The 17,538-nt window shown below is 31.2% G+C and overlaps 4 protein-coding genes across 5 annotated transcripts; 1 reads left to right on the forward strand and 3 right to left on the reverse strand.

The window, feature by feature from the left end:
• Positions 1-1,559: 1,559 nt before the first annotated feature.
• On the forward strand, positions 1,560-3,500 carry LOC112712329 (chalcone--flavanone isomerase 1B-1). Its single transcript, XM_025765176.3, has 4 exons — positions 1,560-1,858; positions 1,939-2,097; positions 2,816-3,039; positions 3,134-3,500. The coding sequence occupies exons 1-4, from the start codon at positions 1,753-1,755 to the stop codon at positions 3,317-3,319; spliced, it is 675 nt and encodes a 224-aa protein (XP_025620961.1). The 5' UTR covers positions 1,560-1,752; the 3' UTR covers positions 3,320-3,500.
• Positions 3,501-4,594: 1,094 nt separating this feature from the next.
• On the reverse strand, positions 4,595-6,238 carry LOC112712327 (chalcone--flavanone isomerase 2). Its single transcript, XM_025765175.3, has 3 exons — positions 5,639-6,238; positions 5,337-5,560; positions 4,595-5,028 (listed from the first exon to the last, which is right to left on the reverse strand). Exons 1-3 carry the CDS (start codon positions 5,901-5,903, stop codon positions 4,750-4,752), a joined length of 768 nt encoding a protein of 255 aa, XP_025620960.1. The 5' UTR covers positions 5,904-6,238; the 3' UTR covers positions 4,595-4,749.
• Positions 6,239-8,289: 2,051 nt separating this feature from the next.
• LOC112712330 (cationic peroxidase 1-like) lies at positions 8,290-11,363 on the reverse strand. Its single transcript, XM_025765177.2, has 4 exons — positions 11,054-11,363; positions 9,763-9,954; positions 9,501-9,666; positions 8,290-8,808 (listed from the first exon to the last, which is right to left on the reverse strand). Exons 1-4 carry the CDS (start codon positions 11,273-11,275, stop codon positions 8,408-8,410), a joined length of 981 nt encoding a protein of 326 aa, XP_025620962.1. The 5' UTR covers positions 11,276-11,363; the 3' UTR covers positions 8,290-8,407.
• A 927-nt stretch (positions 11,364-12,290) lies between these two features.
• LOC112712331 (protein RDM16) lies at positions 12,291-16,990 on the reverse strand. Of its 2 annotated transcripts, XM_025765179.3 has the most exons (7): positions 16,064-16,244; positions 15,342-15,422; positions 15,141-15,259; positions 14,558-14,983; positions 14,265-14,456; positions 13,991-14,151; positions 12,291-13,451 (listed from the first exon to the last, which is right to left on the reverse strand). In XM_025765179.3, the coding sequence occupies exons 3-7, from the start codon at positions 15,180-15,182 to the stop codon at positions 12,569-12,571; spliced, it is 1,704 nt and encodes a 567-aa protein (XP_025620964.1). In that variant the 5' UTR covers positions 15,183-15,259; positions 15,342-15,422; positions 16,064-16,244; the 3' UTR covers positions 12,291-12,568. The 2 variants fall into 2 exon arrangements, with proteins under 2 accessions (XP_025620964.1, XP_025620963.1); XM_025765178.3 differs by having other exon boundaries at positions 15,141-15,422; positions 16,064-16,990.
• Between the last annotated feature and the right edge of the window lie 548 nt (positions 16,991-17,538).

Genomic DNA, 17,538 nt, shown 5'->3' on the forward strand with positions numbered 1-17,538 from the left:
AAAAAAAATTCGAAACAAAATTTAATCTTTAAATTTTTGTTTTTATTTTTTTAAAAAAATATAGTCATTCACAATTAAAAAAAAATTAAAAAAACTCTATTTGACAAAAAGTTACAAAATTTTAAGAATAAAAGGATTTTATTTTTTTAATCATAGTTGTAATAAAAATTTAATTTTTAAAGTTATTTTTTAGAATATATATTTAATATTTATTTTTTGTCATTTTTTTAAATTTTTTAATAATTTATTTATCATTAATATCTGTTGAGATTTATTGTATTAGTAATACGAATTTTTAAATACTATTTTAGTAATTGATTAGCAGTTTATGAACAGTTTTTAAACAGATAATTTTAACTTATCAACTAAGCTACATGGTCAAATACTTGTTGGTTCAACTCAACCAATTCGGTTTGATTCAAAACATTAATTAACATGGTTCACCTGGTGGAATTTTCGCTACATGTGTAAAAGAAATTAAGAATAGGAGCCATTTGGAGTTTAGACCAACCTTTGTCCTTTCTGACGGCTTTTAATATTGTTAGTTTATTCCACATACATCCAATCAATGGTAACTTGCACGATATAAAATAAAATAAAATAAAATTATTTATGTTATTAGCTAGGTTTGTGTTGTTTTAATTGAATTTAATATAATATTTATAAAGAGAATAAATTATTGTTTTGTCTATAAAATTTGAAATTCTGATAAACTTATCCATAAATAAATAAACTAAATTTATCTTTAGCAAAGATGAATAAATTATCATTATACTAACAAATCTATTTAAGAATATTATTAATATTTGAATATTTTTTGAATAAACTACCAAAATTAATTTCTAATTATTAAATTACTAACAGAATACTTTTTAAATTTATTAATAACAAAAATATTCTCAACATCGTTTAATATACAATAAAAATAAGTAATATATATACATTTTATAAATAGCAAATAATTTTTGTATTTGCACTGACAAACTGTTTATTTATTTAATTTGAAATGTTGTAAATATAATTTAGATAATTATTAAGAACTACATAAAAATAAAAACAAAAAATCAATTTCTAGATTTTTTAATGTTTTTAAAATATTTGGATGTTAAAAAAATTGCAATTTAAATCAATTATAGTAAATCAAAATATTTTAAAAATAATTGTTTTTTTAATCTTACTAAAAATCATATTGAAATCTGGCTTTTATATCTAACAGTTGAATATTTTATGATGTTTTAAAATATTTCATAGTTAATAAATTAAAAAAAATTAAATTAATAACTAAAAATAATAATAAAAAAATAATAAATTTGATGATTCTCAAACATTTATCTATATAGAAAAAGTATAAAGAGCCAATGAAATAACTCTATAATGTGTATAATGAGATTTAGAGATATTCATTTACTAGGATATCATATGTTTAGTATCTTTAGTATTCGAATGGTTATTTTTGATAATATAAATATATTGTGTTACGTTTAAAAAATTAATAATATTTTATTCTAAATATTATTTTTTAACTCATATTTAGCAAATAAACAGTCTATAATGCAGATTATACCGAAACTCCATTAATTTTCTGACGGAATTCTTATCTATAATATTTTATTGTAATCCCATTAGTCTATGGTGACAGAAGCGTAAGTCACGTTATTGTTTGTTTAATATTCCTTAGAAGTTTAAAGATCTATATAAAGTACCCAATTTGCCCTCTGATCTTCACACTCATCAAACACTACTCATAGAGCTATGGTGAAGGCAGCATCCCTCGCCGGAGTCAACGTCGAGTTCCTTGAATTCCCGCCAGTGGTCACACCTCCGGGGACCACCAAATCATATTTCCTTGCCGGCGCAGGTTCTTCCATCGATCGCTTTCTCTATTCAACTTAATTAGTTCTTCAAAATAATCTAATATAATGCATGCAATGGTTGCAGGGGTGAGAGGGTTACCAATTAATGGAGTATTCGTCACGTTCACGGGATTAGGGTTATATTTGGAAGACAAAGCAGTTCCATATTTGGCTTCAAGGTGGAAGGCCAAAACCCCTGCTCAGTTGTTGGATTCTCTTCATTTCTACAGAGACATCATCCAAGGTCCTTAATCCTCCATAATTAATTTTAATGTTCTAGCTAAAACATGTTGTTAAGTTAAATTTTTTTTAAATATAAAAGTTAATTACCTAACACTTTTTCATTTTATAATTAATCCGCTGTCTAGCTTAATTGGAATTTTGGTAGTGTGGTCCCTCTTTTTATATTCTCTTCTTTTACTATCATCTCAATTATTGAAGTTTAATTAATTAATTTTCATTAAATTGCTTCTTTTGACGCGTAGCACGTCAATAATTTCTCGTATCGGACATCTCACATTCTTTTTTGACTGGAAATATTATATGTAAGTGGGTATTTTAATAAAAATTTTGTAATTATCTTTATATAATTTTTTTAATCTTTAAATAATAAATTGTAGATTTAAATTTTTATATAAAATATTTTCATAAAAAATACTTTTAATATCTTCATTTGAGTAGCTCTTTTTTATATATATAGTACCAAATCACCTACCTACTACTTCATTTAATATATATTATTGCAACCATTGTTATATGCTATTAAATTAGTCATAAATATAAAGTATAAATACATACTAAAATTAAATTAAATTACTTTTATATATATATTAACAAATTTTAATATGTAAATAGTAGTTTTGATATTATCGGATTCCATTATATAAATTTTAATTTGTTCTTAGTCCAATTGAATAATGAAGTGAATTAATTGATCTGACTGGTGTGTTATAATTAATTAGGTCCCTTTGAGAAACTGATTAGAGGGTCAAAGCTTAAAACATTGGATGGTCCTGAATATGTAAGGAAGGTTTCAGAAAATTGTGTGGCATACATGAAATCCGTAGGAACATTCGGTGATGCAGAAGAAAAAGCTATTCATGAATTCAGACAAGCCTTCAAGGATCAAAACTTCCCACCAGGCTCTACTGTCTTCTATGAACAATTCCCCAATGGAACATTAGGGGTCAGTATATATACTATACTTAATTAATTAATTTTAATTAACCAATAGTAATATAATTTAATTGAATTTAACATGTTTGGTTAATTAATAACAGCTGAAATTCTCCAAGGATGACACAATACCAGAACATAGGAATGCATTTATTGAAAACAAGGCACTTTCAGAGGCAGTGTTGGAGACAATGATTGGGGAGATTCCTGTTTCCCCTGCTTTTAAAGAGAGTTTGGCTACAAGACTTTCTCAGATTCTGAATGAGGCCAATCCCTCCATTGAGTTCTAAGAAGTTGAAGTTCTCATCAACAACCTTCAATAAAAAAGGGTTCCAACTAGACATTGCTGTTTACTTTGTCATAAATAATGCCACTCTTCTTGTCTCAACTATCTCTGTGCTTGTCTGCTTTTCTTTCCTTTATGCCAAATTGCCAATCAATTAAATGAGTGCAACAAAGTAGATGTTTCTACTAGAGCTCCAAATATATATTTCTTAGACTACTAATTTCATTAGTTACACTAAGTAATTTCATCCAAGAACATAAATGTTGACATGAAAGACAATGATAAAGCAATACTTAAAAATTACAAAATATTTAACCCATATGATATTTAACATAAAAAACAAATTTTTGACTAAAAGAAGATAGAGAAATACTAATTTTATATATTAATACTTTAATATACATAGTTATGATAAAATAATAAAACCTATTTATTTGATAGCTCATAAGACAATTCTTGCACTAAGTTTGTTTTTGGAGTTGAATTAGATCCATTAAATTATAAAATTGCAGTTGTTATTGGGCACCCAAACCTTTGTCTACCAACTATGAAGTGGTGGTGGTGATGATCATCGATCCGCCACATTATTTGAATGAATAATTAAATATGGATTTAAAGTCCAACAGATTAAGTTATTCTGTAAGAGAATTACAAATTTGGACAAAAGCTTTTAACCTTGGCTTGGTTTAGTTTGGTTTGTGCATACACGAAAACTAAACACAGGGTTAGTCTGATGTGTCTTAATAAGAGAATATGCTAATAAGAGTAGTAGGCTTGTAAATACTACATTGAGAGAATCTGATGTGTGTTAATATATAAAAGTGTTTGAATTCTATATATATATGAGGTACATCCATGGCATCAAGTTCATGTTTAGTAATATATTAAGAAGATTATTATTAAATCTGACAAAGATGTCCAACCTATGTCCAACCTATGGCCTCAGCATGGAGAAATTTAATCACACCCAAATTAAAAGGGTTAGTTGTCCACAAGAATCTCGCAAGCATAAATTAACCAGTTCTTTAATTTCCTCATAATTATCAAGTTAACAACCAGAAGAACAGCATGCATCTAATGAAAACAAGGCAGTATTGGAGACCATGATTTAGGGAGATTCCTGTTATCCTTGCTTTAAAAGATAGTTTGACTACAAGGCTTTTTTCAGATTCTGAATGTGGCCAACCCCTGCATTGAGTTCTAACTTCAGTTGAAGAAAGATTACATCCAATTGTAAAAATTAATGCTAGTTTCAATATATACAGAAAGAAAACCATCATAATAACCTGAACTCTGCATTATATTCATACAGATCCTTAACCATCTGTGCTATATTTGTTCACATATCATAGTAACAAAACAAAGAAATTCACAATTTCACCATTCATTTTATTAATACACTAGAAGCTGGTGAGTGATAGATTGAATGTGCTCCTAAGATAATTTTTCTGCTGCATCTTCGGCAACCGAATTTCCACTTTTCGTGTGATGTAATCCATTATCAGTATCAGAATCATGCAATTTTTTATCAGCAGTATCATCATGACCACTCTGTTTGAATAACTCATATAATCTGGTGGCCAAACTCTGTTTTGCAGCAGGGGAAACACCATGCTTTCCAATCATTGATTCAAGCACAGCTTCTGAGAGTAGTTTATTCTCAATCACTGCAGTTCCGGCTTCTGGAATGGATCCATCTTTAGAAAAACCAATCTGTTTGCAGTCAAAACAAACAAAATATTGTCAAAAGGAGTACACGATTGAAAAAAAAAAAATCGATCACAAATCATCCATCATATTCATATACATATTTGATTTTCATAAAAAAAAGCTTGATTATGCAGCTATAAAAAAGTTTGATTATTCTGCTACGATAACCATGGATTATTCTAGACAATTACTATATCAGAAAAAATAACTAACTCGCATGAATCTGTTTTATATTATGCATCAAAAGTAAATTAATAGTACTAATTTGGTGGTTAATTTTAGTAATCATCTTTTATTGTGGCATAACTAACCACTAGAGATCCGTTGGGTAATAGTGTGAAAAGGATAGAGGAATCTGGAGGGAAATTCTGATCTTTGAAAACGGAAAGAAACTTGTCAATGGCATTGGCTTCTTGGTCAGTGTAAATTCCAAGATGCTTCCAAATAGCGACGCAATTTTCAGAGACTTTCTGGGAGTATTGTTGACCCGTCAAAGGCAAGATCATGGTTACCTGCATAAATTTCTCAAACGGACCTACACCATAAAAATTCAGATCAGTGCTGTTAAAGTTTTCACAGCCATAGGTGCCTGGATGCAGAGAGTAACGGTTACCTGTAACGATGTCTCTGAAGAAGTCGACGGATTCCGTTAACTCGCTCGGGGTCTTACCGTTCCATTTGACGGCGAGTGAGGGAACGGCGTTATCCTGGAGGTAAACAGCAATGGCGGTGAACTTGACGAATTTGTCGTCGATTTGGAGGCCCCTGACTCCTGCTCCGCCAAGGAAGAAGGTCTTGTCGGAGCCTGGAGGTTTGGCGGTGGCCGGAAACGTGACATTGTCGACTTGCACGGCGGACAAGGAGGAGGGTAGGACCATTTTGAAAGTGAGTGAATGGAAGGAATAGGCGTGTAGCTTTATAGACCTATCAACTTGCCTCACCTATCAGTCAATCCACCTACCACCACCGCGCCGGTTAATTTTTTGGGTTAACAACTATGTTAGGTATCCAACAAAATATTACTATGAATATATATTAAAATATAAAATATTTATTAAAAATAAATTATATATATATATAATAACTAATTTTGATAATTAATTTTAATAAATAAATAATATTTTTATATGAAAATAGCAAAATCATGACTAATTTTTTCTTCAAAATAAATAGTTAGTAGAATTGACAATTGAGAATATCCACGTAAGTGTCCAAAAAGTGAATACTAGATTTATTATGCAAGGAATACTCGTCAAATATTCTCTCTTAGCATGCCTATATGTATAGTGGGGTTACATTCTCCTTCACTCTATGCTCATAAGTCTTTGATGAGTTGAAATTATATTCTTAAATGTGATTTATTTAATATTTAAAATGTGATACTTAGGGAGATATGAGTGGAAATAAGGTGCATATCCCATGATGAAGATGGACTTTCCAGTTTCCACAGCCCAACCCCCTTGAAAATGAAGTTCCTTATTAAAACTTGAAGTCAATGTGCAACTAACACTCAACTATTCTAATCAGTAATAATTACTCAAACTCTCAAATTCACGGGTTGTTTAGTTAGTAGCTACGTTCTTGTTCTATATTTCTAAGGAAAAAGTTTCAAACTAAAATAAAAATCTGACTTCGTAGCTCATCATTTTTGTTTCCTTAATTAAAAATTTAGGAATTCTAATTTTTCTTTAGGGAAGGTATTAAGAGTGTTTTATTTCCGTTAATCAAACAAATCCTTTTTTTTAAAATAATAAGTTATATTTTATTAATTATTAAAAAATAAAATATAAAGATATCAAAAAATAGATTAGCATAATAAACCATGAGAATTTTTTAAAACAATACACTAAAGATATTTATTCAACGGTGCTGGTTGAAGGACGAAAAAGAATCTTAAAAGAAGAAAGAATAATAAATCAAATTGAATGAAACTAAAAGTTTGTCTCACGGAGGTCACAATTTAAACTAAAATTTTTTTAGATTTTATGGAGCAATTTGACGGAGCTTGCTAGAATAGCAAACGATATCGAAGTAGAACCTTCAAAAATTAACGGGTTGCAAACTTTTCAACAGTTCCAACAAATGATGGCAAGCAACTGAGGATTACAGTCAGCATTCTTCAACGGGTTAAACATCTCTATTGATGCAATCAACTATGTCCAAAAATCGTTAGGACTTTGAGGGAAAAGACAGTCACGGAGATAATTTTGACACCATACTTTTTTAATTTCAGAGCCATCGATCAAACAATGAGTGATTGTTTCTGTTAGAAATAAGTGACTAAACTAGAAGAAGGATTTGTGCATTATTAAGTGTAATCAAGTTGTGTATTCAAGTTGTCTGGAATGATATAATATAAAAGGATATTTATAGGTACTAAGAGAATCGTAATAATAAAGACGTAATCTCCTATAATAAATATTCAAATATACTAAATAATACTAATTGATCCTAATTAATCCTATTTATATTCTAACCATTTCTGTTGCTTCATGACACTGGGAGCATATTGACAATATAGATGGGATATGGCGGTGAATATGAGTAAGTATCAGAAGACGACCATAGAGAACTTTTTCGATAAATAGTTTAATTTTATGAAGCAAGTTTAACTTCCAGAGATCAATCCACGACTTTTTCTACTACATATAACTAAGGCAAAATTCCAAAGACAGATGGTGCTAATTCTGTAACCTAAAGTTATATCATATTACTTGATTTTGTTCAAATCTTTTTTTTGTTGCGTTATATCAATAATTTTTATAGTATATATCCAAATAGGTCTTTAAAAAATTGTGTCAGGTATTTTTGTTTTTAAGAAAATTTTATTATGTTGAAATCCTAAACTTTATAAAAGTAAGACATATAGATCCTTTTGTCACACTTTTAAAAATTTATTTGTCCAAGTAAAAATAACGGATTTAACTAAAGTAGAGATTTATATGTCTTATTTTTATAAAATTCAGAACCTTAATATAATAATTTTTTGGTGGATTCTATGGTGCCTTTTATTATAGTGCCTAAATTGACTAACTTGTTTTTATAAGTAAAAAATAAAATGTACAAAGTAAAAATAAAATATTTAAAGTTTATTAAATATTATTTCTTTGCCTTTTTTTTAGTAAGTTAGACACCATATTTTAGACACCATAGCATTCACCTAATTTTTTTTAAGAAATAAAAACGTTCGGCATAAGATTTTCTGAGACCTATCCGGGTATATAAATTTAACAGCATATTTTTTTTCAAAGTCTTGAGAACATTTCTCTTAACATGAATATTTATTATATTCCACAACTGAATTGATGAACTGAAAAGAAACATGACTGAAGGAATGATATGATGATAAGAAAGAGTGGAATTTTGATATTGTAATAATAAACTAATTATTAACAAATCTGCATGTAGTTCTGATTTGACCATTATTGCCAGTGAGAGGAGAAAGCAGGCTCATCTTAACCATGGCATCTGCAAAATCCTTCTTGAAACGACCAAAGTTTCTGCTATACATAAAGACCTGAGAGTCAGTGATGCCTGCTCCATTAGCATAGAGCTGCTGATCAGAGTGCACAAGACCCCTTTGATTCACAAGATTCTGATAGAAAGCATTGTCAAAAGTGTCTGGAGTGGTTGAATCAAAGGGAGAGAGGTTGTCATCTCCATCACCTTTTGCAGAGGGACACAATGCTTTCATTGCTTCTGCAAAGCTTGGATCTATGTTGCTCTCATTGTAAATCCTGTCTCTGAAGAATTTGCACCTCACTCGTCCTATTGTGTGGCCACCTGAACAGTTAACATTACAGAATTACAAATCATCAAATGCATGCATGCCACAAATGGGATTCATTTGGATGTAATGCACTAAATAGATTCTATGTTGTCTCATTTTTAAATTTAACACAAACAATTTGCATATTAAAATGCTAATAGAATTTGATTTTCGTAAGTAAAATTGATTTATCAACCATTATTAATATAATTTTTTTTATTTTAAAGAGTTGATGATTGATTTTTAAGATTTAGAGTTTTGTATCAAAAGAAAATTGAAAACAAAAATTAAAGAGAAAAAATATTATATAAAAATTTTGATTATATTTTTTTAACATATAAAAAAAGATATAATTTAATTAGTAATGTTATTAATATCCGTGTTACTCGTTCGGTTAACTATAAGTATTAAATTTAAGTATTTACTATTTAATAATTGGAAAGCATTTCAACTTGTTTAAAATTTTTTTGGACAAAAATAAAATGCTTAAAATAGTAGGTATTAAATTAGAATTTAGTCCAAACATTAGAGAATAAAATAATATTTTACCCTTTTAATGTATTACCCTAAATTTAGACTGAAAAGTCTGAAATTTATATTCTAGAATTTCACCTAGGTGCCCCATTTTGATGTATTATATTAAATCTAAGATTCCTATCTAAATTTTTTATCATTAATTTATATGTTGAATTAATATAATTATTACCTGATAAAGTAACCATTTCTTGGATGGTGAAATTTTTCTTTTGGAAAGCAGTGATAAGGGAACTGAGATTGAAGAAGGGAGCAGGTAAGTCTGAATTAGACTCACTTAAACTTGCAGTGGTTGAGTCTCTTCTCCCCAATTTAACCTCCCATCTTGGTCCTTTTAGCTGATACATATATATGTACATTTTATCTTATGAATTAATTACACAAATTTTGATTAGTTAGATATTGGTTAATTGTATTATTATTATGTTACTTACAGCAGAAACAGCATCTCTGGCAGCAAGAGCTAAGATGTCAGCACAAGAAACAACAGAAGGACACATGGACTCCAATTGGGATTTGATGCTGTCAATGACTTCAAAACCCCTCAATGAGTTCTTGTTGGGACCTGAATTCTTCTCACCTATGAAGTTTAGGGTGTCATCTAGCAATACCGATGCATCACATCCCTGTATTATTGTATATATAAAAATCAACATTCATTGTTTATATTAATACAAACTTTTTTCCAAGTGTTGAAGGATATTATTCTAAGAATCTAATTAGGTAACTAACTATTTAATTTATCAATCAAGCAATTTTTTTTTTTAAATTTCATTTTTAACTCACGTTAACATTGAAACGAATATTCAGGGGCACAGCCTCATGCAATAAAAGGAGGACAATAGTCCCCTAAACTTTAAATTTTATTTAGACTAAAATATCGTTTTTGTGTCTAACGTTTTGGATAAATCTTAAAATGATTCTTAATATTTAAATTGACTTAATGTTGTCTTATCGTTATGATCTGTTAACAGAATTGACAGCAGAACAAAATTGAGACGATTTTGAAATGTTAAACACTTAAATAGGACGAAAACGTTAGAACAAAAACGATACATAGAAATAAATTTTAATTTTATTCTTTAATAATATCAATTTTTTCGGTACATAGTTATTCAATTATTTTTTAATTACATCTAAATAAATTACATCATTTAATCATATTACTTTGATTCTAAATAAATTTATTTTTTTTATAATTTTACTCTTAAAAATTTTTATTCATCACAAAATATTTATAGAATGACTAGTCCGTAAAAAAAACAAATGATACATCTAAGTAAAAATTTTATTTTACTCTTTCTATTGCAAAATTATTTTTTGGTCCCTCCCTAAAATTTAACTTAGCTTTGTCCCCGTGAATATCCAAAATTACATACCAAAAGAACATATAAATTTCTGCTAAAAAAAAATCTAAAAGTAAAATAGAATATCAAGAGTCAATGATAATTTTGTTGAAAATCACGAAAAAGACAAGTAAATAAGTAATATATGTGTTTGAAATTGAAGTCAAATTTTGATTAATATGAGTGGAAAAAAATTAATAAGAAAATATTTTAAAATAATGAAAAAAAAATTAGAAAATTGGCTTTCTATACTTTGTTGTATAATAATTGGAGTTGCTATTGCATGCATGTATAGGAAACTATATAGTATACATTACTACTATAGTCTACTATATATATAAGGGATAGGATATATAATAATGCATGAAATGAGACTTGCTTGGACAAAACAATCATGGAAATGGAGGCGAAGCAAGGAAGCACCCATGCGAGGCTCTTGGGAAACAGCATCAATCACTGCCTTCCTAATGGTTTCAACAGCTTTCGGACACGTTTTGTGATAGAAATTTTCACTTAACAACTCATGATCATCATCACCTGAACCAATCCCAATAACACATAATGTTATTGCCAAAATCAACCAACACTTGTTAAATGCCATTGAGACACAACACAATTCAGTGCTTTAAGATTATATGTACTATATATGTAATTGATATGGTTAATTACATGGACATGGAATAATGATAACAATGTTATGCTTTATATAGAAAAGAAGGTTCAACCAACTACACAAAATTTCAGGTTTATGTATGTACAATTGTCCATATTCTACGGGTCAACTGTGCAAACTCAAGACAAATCATATATATTTTATTTGATTATAGTAAAAAATGCAGATACAAATGTTAGGGATCAAGAAAGCGTTTATTTATAATGTTATTAATTAATTAAATAGCTGTATTTTGGTAAAAAAAAATGTTTGACTTTGATAAAAATTCCTTGCTGATTTTGATAGCAAGGCATTAATTGTACTTGGCCTTCAAGTCAGGAGGAACCAAATGTAAGAAAAAGGAATGGATTATGATCCATGTCATCATAATGAATAATGCTTATCATTCTTTGGTTCCAATCGTTTCTGTTTTGGTGGCTGAAAATAAACTTAGAGGTATGGCATACCTTTACTGCATTTCAACGCTTTTGCTCTAAAATTTTCAGTCATCACCAAATTAAAAGGATTTCCCTCTTTATGGGAAGGAGAAATTAAGGAAGAGAAAAGAAAAAGGTTAGTTTCAATTGATTGATCAAACTTACTTCAATATGACAGTAATGTATATCGTTCCTATTTCCTAAGTGTCAAAAACCTTCACTATGTGTAACATTCTTAAAGACTCTAACTAAGCACTTAAAAAGAAATATAGCGTATTCGTCAAATTGTAAACTACAAGGTAAAATCTAGCTTTACGTAAAAAAGAAAACCTTAATCATTCTTATAAAAATAGAGTGGATTATTCCCACATTGCGTCTTGCTATATCGGATTCATATTATGACCTCAAAAATATATACGCATTCGGTTTTCACATTTAACATGCGCCAGACCGTAACATAAAGAAGGCAGGATACAAGAGAATTTACATGGTTACGCGAGAAGGCAGAAGGGAATATCAACAAAATATTTAGCACAGCAAGAGACATCTCCATCTCATTGTACTCCCAAGGCCACAAAATTCGAAATATAATGTTCCATCTCACACAATCATCATCAAATCACTGATGATGGCACTGGCCAATGGAAATAAGTGAGCACTAGCAGTCACCATAGTTCTTATTTGTCTGAAACACTGTTTACTGCATATTGTGAAACTGATCACTCAACAAGAGACTTCAGTCAAAGTAATGAAGGCAGGTTAATCATATTGAAATAAAAATGAAAACAAAAACACCAGACACAATTCAAACAGCTTCATCTTCTACATAGTTGACAGCTAGGTCCCAATAATGGGGAACACCAGCATCCACAAAAACTTTGCGAGCAGCTGCTTCGGTGATGCAGTCATGGACAGTAAACCTGTTGAAGCTCGGTTTGGCGACACTTCCTTGCCATACTAGAGAACACTTATTCACCGGTTTATCGTCATCCGAATCTTCATTTTCCTCGGTCTCTTTTGAAAATTCGCTCCAATTTATACGCCTCAGCATAAGTTTCCCATACCTCTTGATCGACTTGCTTCCACCTTCAACCACAACTACCGTAATACCATCGCTAATCACAGCACATCCACTCAAACGATTCTCCTGAGCATTCACATCAACTCTAAAGCGGGCCTTTGGATGTGATAGGTCATTAATCTTGTAAAGTGAGACCAGTGTTTCCACTGTACTAGGGTCATCAAACAGCTTCCTCTCCTTCTTCTCCCGCAGCTCAGCAGGAGTAAGCTTGCGTGCAATATTCCTATCTATATGAGCCTGCTCACGTTCAGCAGCTGCACTTCGTATTTCCTTTTCAAGCCGAGTAGGATCTTGTGTTGCTTCAGAGCCAAGTACTTTCATCAAATTGCTAATCTTGACCTTTGATTTTGGAGGTTCTATTACGCCTTGTCTTATCATCTCCTGCCTCTCTTTCTCCTTGGCCAATCGCCGCTGTGTCCTGAGTTTCTTCTGTTCCTTCTTGGTTAGTTTGAGGGGTTGAGGTGGTGGAGGTGCAGGCTCAGCAGGTGGTTCAATAGGACGAGGATGCTCCACATAAAAAGTGATTTTCTCCATTTTCAGTTTGTCTTCTCCTATGGTTCCATCAGCAGTGTCACCATAATTTCCAGATTGCAGAAGAGGTACATCCCTGAAAAATTCAAACAGTTAAGGAAAAGAACTATAACTTTTATCGGCATTTAAGCATGTTTCAACAGAACAGATGACAGACAGGGCAACATTATATTCAACAGCAGATATTCAAAAATCAGACAATTCATAGTAAAGTCTAAGTTACAGGACAAAGATGTTATACCAACTTTGCACAAGGATAATACTAGCATTTTGTTACCAATCAACCTGGCTATTCGAGTATGTTATAATCTAGCATCAGCACTTTCGTTTTTGGGGATAAAGAAGAATATCGTTACAATGAAGAGAATGATGATACTAAATGGGACGAGAAGTAAGCAAAAAGTAAAAAGAACAACGAAACATGACTTTCCTAGCATCAAAATATAGTTATTTCTAAAAACGATAGAAAGGGAAGAACATAACTTCATGTATTGCCTAAAACAATTATATTACTTAAATTTATGCATTCACCTTTCACACAAACCTTAAACTTCCACCAGGGCACAACCATGATGCTCTTAACAAACCAACTAGTACAGGTAAGCAGATACTTACCACCACTCAATTTCTGGAATTTGTTCCCTGGGTTTCTCTTTAATTACAACCCTCTCTGTTATTTCTATTAAGTTCGGGTTTATATCAGGAGCAGCCTTTGCCTTTGCCAATTGTGCTAGCTTGGCCTTCTGCTCTTTTGCTTGAGCTTCCCCAAATTTGCTCTGCAGGAGTCAAACAATAACAGCAAAGGATATATAATACGAATGTAAAGAATAAAGTATAAGGGCAAATTAATAATGAGTCTTGCGGGGACAACAGAAAGATGAAAAAGTACCTTTAATTTTATTATTTCAGCATCTTTTGACCATTTTCCTTCCTCCACAAACTGAAATTGTCTCTTGACCCTCAAGAACTTGTTTTTATTTATACCCATACTTGGATCAAAATGGGGATTACTATCAGGATCGACATCTAAAACAGGCTTTAGTATTTCAAATGAATCTTTCTTCTGTTTGTTAATGTTGACCTACAATGTTCAGAAACAGACAGTAACTAAGATGCCAATCCCAAATAGATGCAGATAAATGGTAAAAAAAGAAAGAAGAAAAAATTAAGAACATTACACACCTTTAATGTGCTAAGGTTACTTGGCTTAGTCACATTAACAACATTTCCATGTTCATCAATTTCCCTTCCCTGAGCATCAAGACGAAGAACAGGGGCTTTGGTGGGTTTCTGTGGAACGGCAATATCTGCTACCACTTGACCTGGAAACATGTTTATAAGAGGAGCAAACTGTGGGTCTTGCCTAAATCCCATTCTAGCAGCAAGCTCCTGAGCACGCCTGACAGCTTCATAGTTGGCTGGAGTTGGAGTTGGAATACCAGCGGCAGTCGAGCCACTAGCTCCTGAAGAAAGAACTGGTACGTTTACTGCAGGTCCAGATGGTGATGAGATAGAAGGTTTTGATGCCACTCCAGCACTAACAGAGGGAATGGCAGATTCATCAGGTTTTGTGCTTCCGTGTGAGTTCTGTGTAGAACTCTTGTTCAACTGTGCAAACAAGAAGTGCTCCAGATGAACATGTATAATTGATAAGATAATTGGTAAAGTAAACCAGAATTTAAAATAATAATAAAAAAAGTAAACCAGCATCAGCAGCTATTCATCGTATATAAATATCTTAAGAGACAGAAATAGCTCAACTCACCTGAGGAATCTTCTTCAGCTTCTCGGCCAACTCTTTCTGCATTTGTAAAGCTTTCTTAGCCTTAGCTAAGGCATCAATAGACAGGCTTCCACTTTTCCCAGCAGTTGAAGATGACCCATCTGTACTAGATTTTCCAGTAACCTCATGAGACCTGGTAATACTAACTCCCTTATTTTCATTTGTGGTAGAATTTGAAGATACCTTAGTAGGAAAAGAAGTAGGGCCCCAAGATGCCTCAGGAGCACTCGTCGGTGCCACAGCAGGTGATCCCAAGGCAGAACCCTGAAAGTGCAATGATAAAACACCAGTAAATGTGTAAATCTTCAAAAAAGAGTACACATACACTCAACAAATTTTAAAAATGATAAAATACAAAATACTAAACATCATATAAAATTAAGAGAAAGAGCCAATTTTCAAAAGTTGGCAGAGAAATCATAATAAAATTCTATCACTTATCTAATTATTGTTCTACCCCATCTTGTATTGGAATGGAAATTCAGAAGATAAATGCGAAAAGTGCAGGTAGAAGCATCCAAAGAGTCCGTGAACTTTGCTGTACTTTCAAGATTAGGTTCCACAGAAAGGTAAACCGCAATCATGGAAAGACATCAAAACATATCTCTAGTAAACCAGCAGTAGTAATCCAACACCTTGAAACAGTATCTCAAATTATTCTACAAGCATTACCGTTCTAGTATACTAAATTATTACTAATTACCAATACCTTCACTGCACATCTTCAATAACTGAAAGTAAACACACAGGCCTACAATTTAGGGTGAAATTCTGAATTCTGAATAAACATCCATGCATAATGCATTAACATAAACCAGGAAAATAGATATCTCTACAATTTAGAATTGATATTATCCATCATGAAACCCTGAAAACATAATAGTCGGGGAAAAATTAGAACTCACATTATGCAGAGAAGCGTTCCCATTTCCATCAATCTGCTTATTATTGTTATCAGTGAGCTCCTCGTGCTTCAACTTTGCCTCATTATCAATAACTTGTTTCCTATCTTCAATGGCAGCTTTATCAATTTTTGCTTCTTGTCCGTCTTCCTTTATGGCTTTATCCCCAAACCTTCTCCTTTCTCTTTTCAGTTCCTTGGACTCCTCGGAAACCCTAACCCTCTTATCATCCCTATCTTCCTGGCTCTGCTCCCTCTCTTTCCGCTTATGCGAGTGCGAATGCGAGGAGTGTCGCGGCTCCGCCGAATCCTCTCTCTCCCTCTCGTCATCGCGAGGCCTCGACCTTCCTCTGCTGCCTTCTCTCTCGTCTCTGTCATAAGCTCTGGTTCCTTCGCGGTCATCTTCATCCCTCTCCCTGGATTTGCGATCGTGCTTGGAATTCCTGTCGGATCGGTGGTGGTGGTGATGGTGGCGGTGCTCATCGGAGGATTCACGGTGGCGTTTGTGGTCGCGATCGGAGTGACGATCTCTGGTTCTCTTGGATGATTTTTCTCTGTCGTCCATCGTTAGGGTTTGGGAGATTCGGTTTTCTCTCTCTCTCTAATATCTGCACTCTCTATAGTGTTCTATCTCTGTTACGTTGAGCTTATTAAGAAAAGAAAAAATGAAAATGAAAATCAAAACCAAAATATCTAATCCTCTTGTATACTTATTCAATATTTTATTAATTATTTTCAATAAAAAATAAATTTAATAATATAAAAAATTGTACAAACATTTAAATATTGTTATAAATAAATAAATCTAAAAAATTTGTTATATAAGAAATTATCTTAAAAACTTGTAAAATTTAATTAAGTAGCAGAAAATCTTTTTGATCCATAATTTCATGGAAAATGTTAATGATTATAAAATTGTTTTCATTCAAAAACATAATAATATAAAAGATGAGTGAGATATATAATGGGCTTCAAAATCATGTGTTCGTCCAAATGAACCCAATATACTTTTTGCATAAAATGGGCTTTGATCTTGTTCTGTAACTACAACAGCATAGCTTGCGACTCATATACCAAACAACGAAAAAGAAAAATGATGTTGTCAATGCTATACCAAAAACAAAACATGATATTGTGAGTGAATTGTGAAAGCTTTATTGTTTGATTAAGAACACTTTTTTTACCATTTACTCTTGGTTTGAGTTCCGTTGACTTTTCAATATCTCTCATTTTCATTTTCAATATGTATAAATATATAGTGTTTTGCACATGTTAAGATTATAAAATAAAAAAATTATTAAAAGTATAAAAAATTTAGAATACGTTTGATTTACGTTTTAATTTTTTGTTTTTATTTGAGTATTTTTTATTTTTTAGATTTTATAAAAAAATATGATAACATTTTTATTGTTTTATAAAAAATAAAAATACTAAAAATAAAAATACAAATCAAATATATCTTAAATTTTTAATATATTT

This window comes from Arachis hypogaea, chromosome 9 (assembly GCF_003086295.3).
Source record: "Arachis hypogaea cultivar Tifrunner chromosome 9, arahy.Tifrunner.gnm2.J5K5, whole genome shotgun sequence".
NCBI classification, from domain to species: domain Eukaryota; kingdom Viridiplantae; phylum Streptophyta; class Magnoliopsida; order Fabales; family Fabaceae; genus Arachis; species Arachis hypogaea.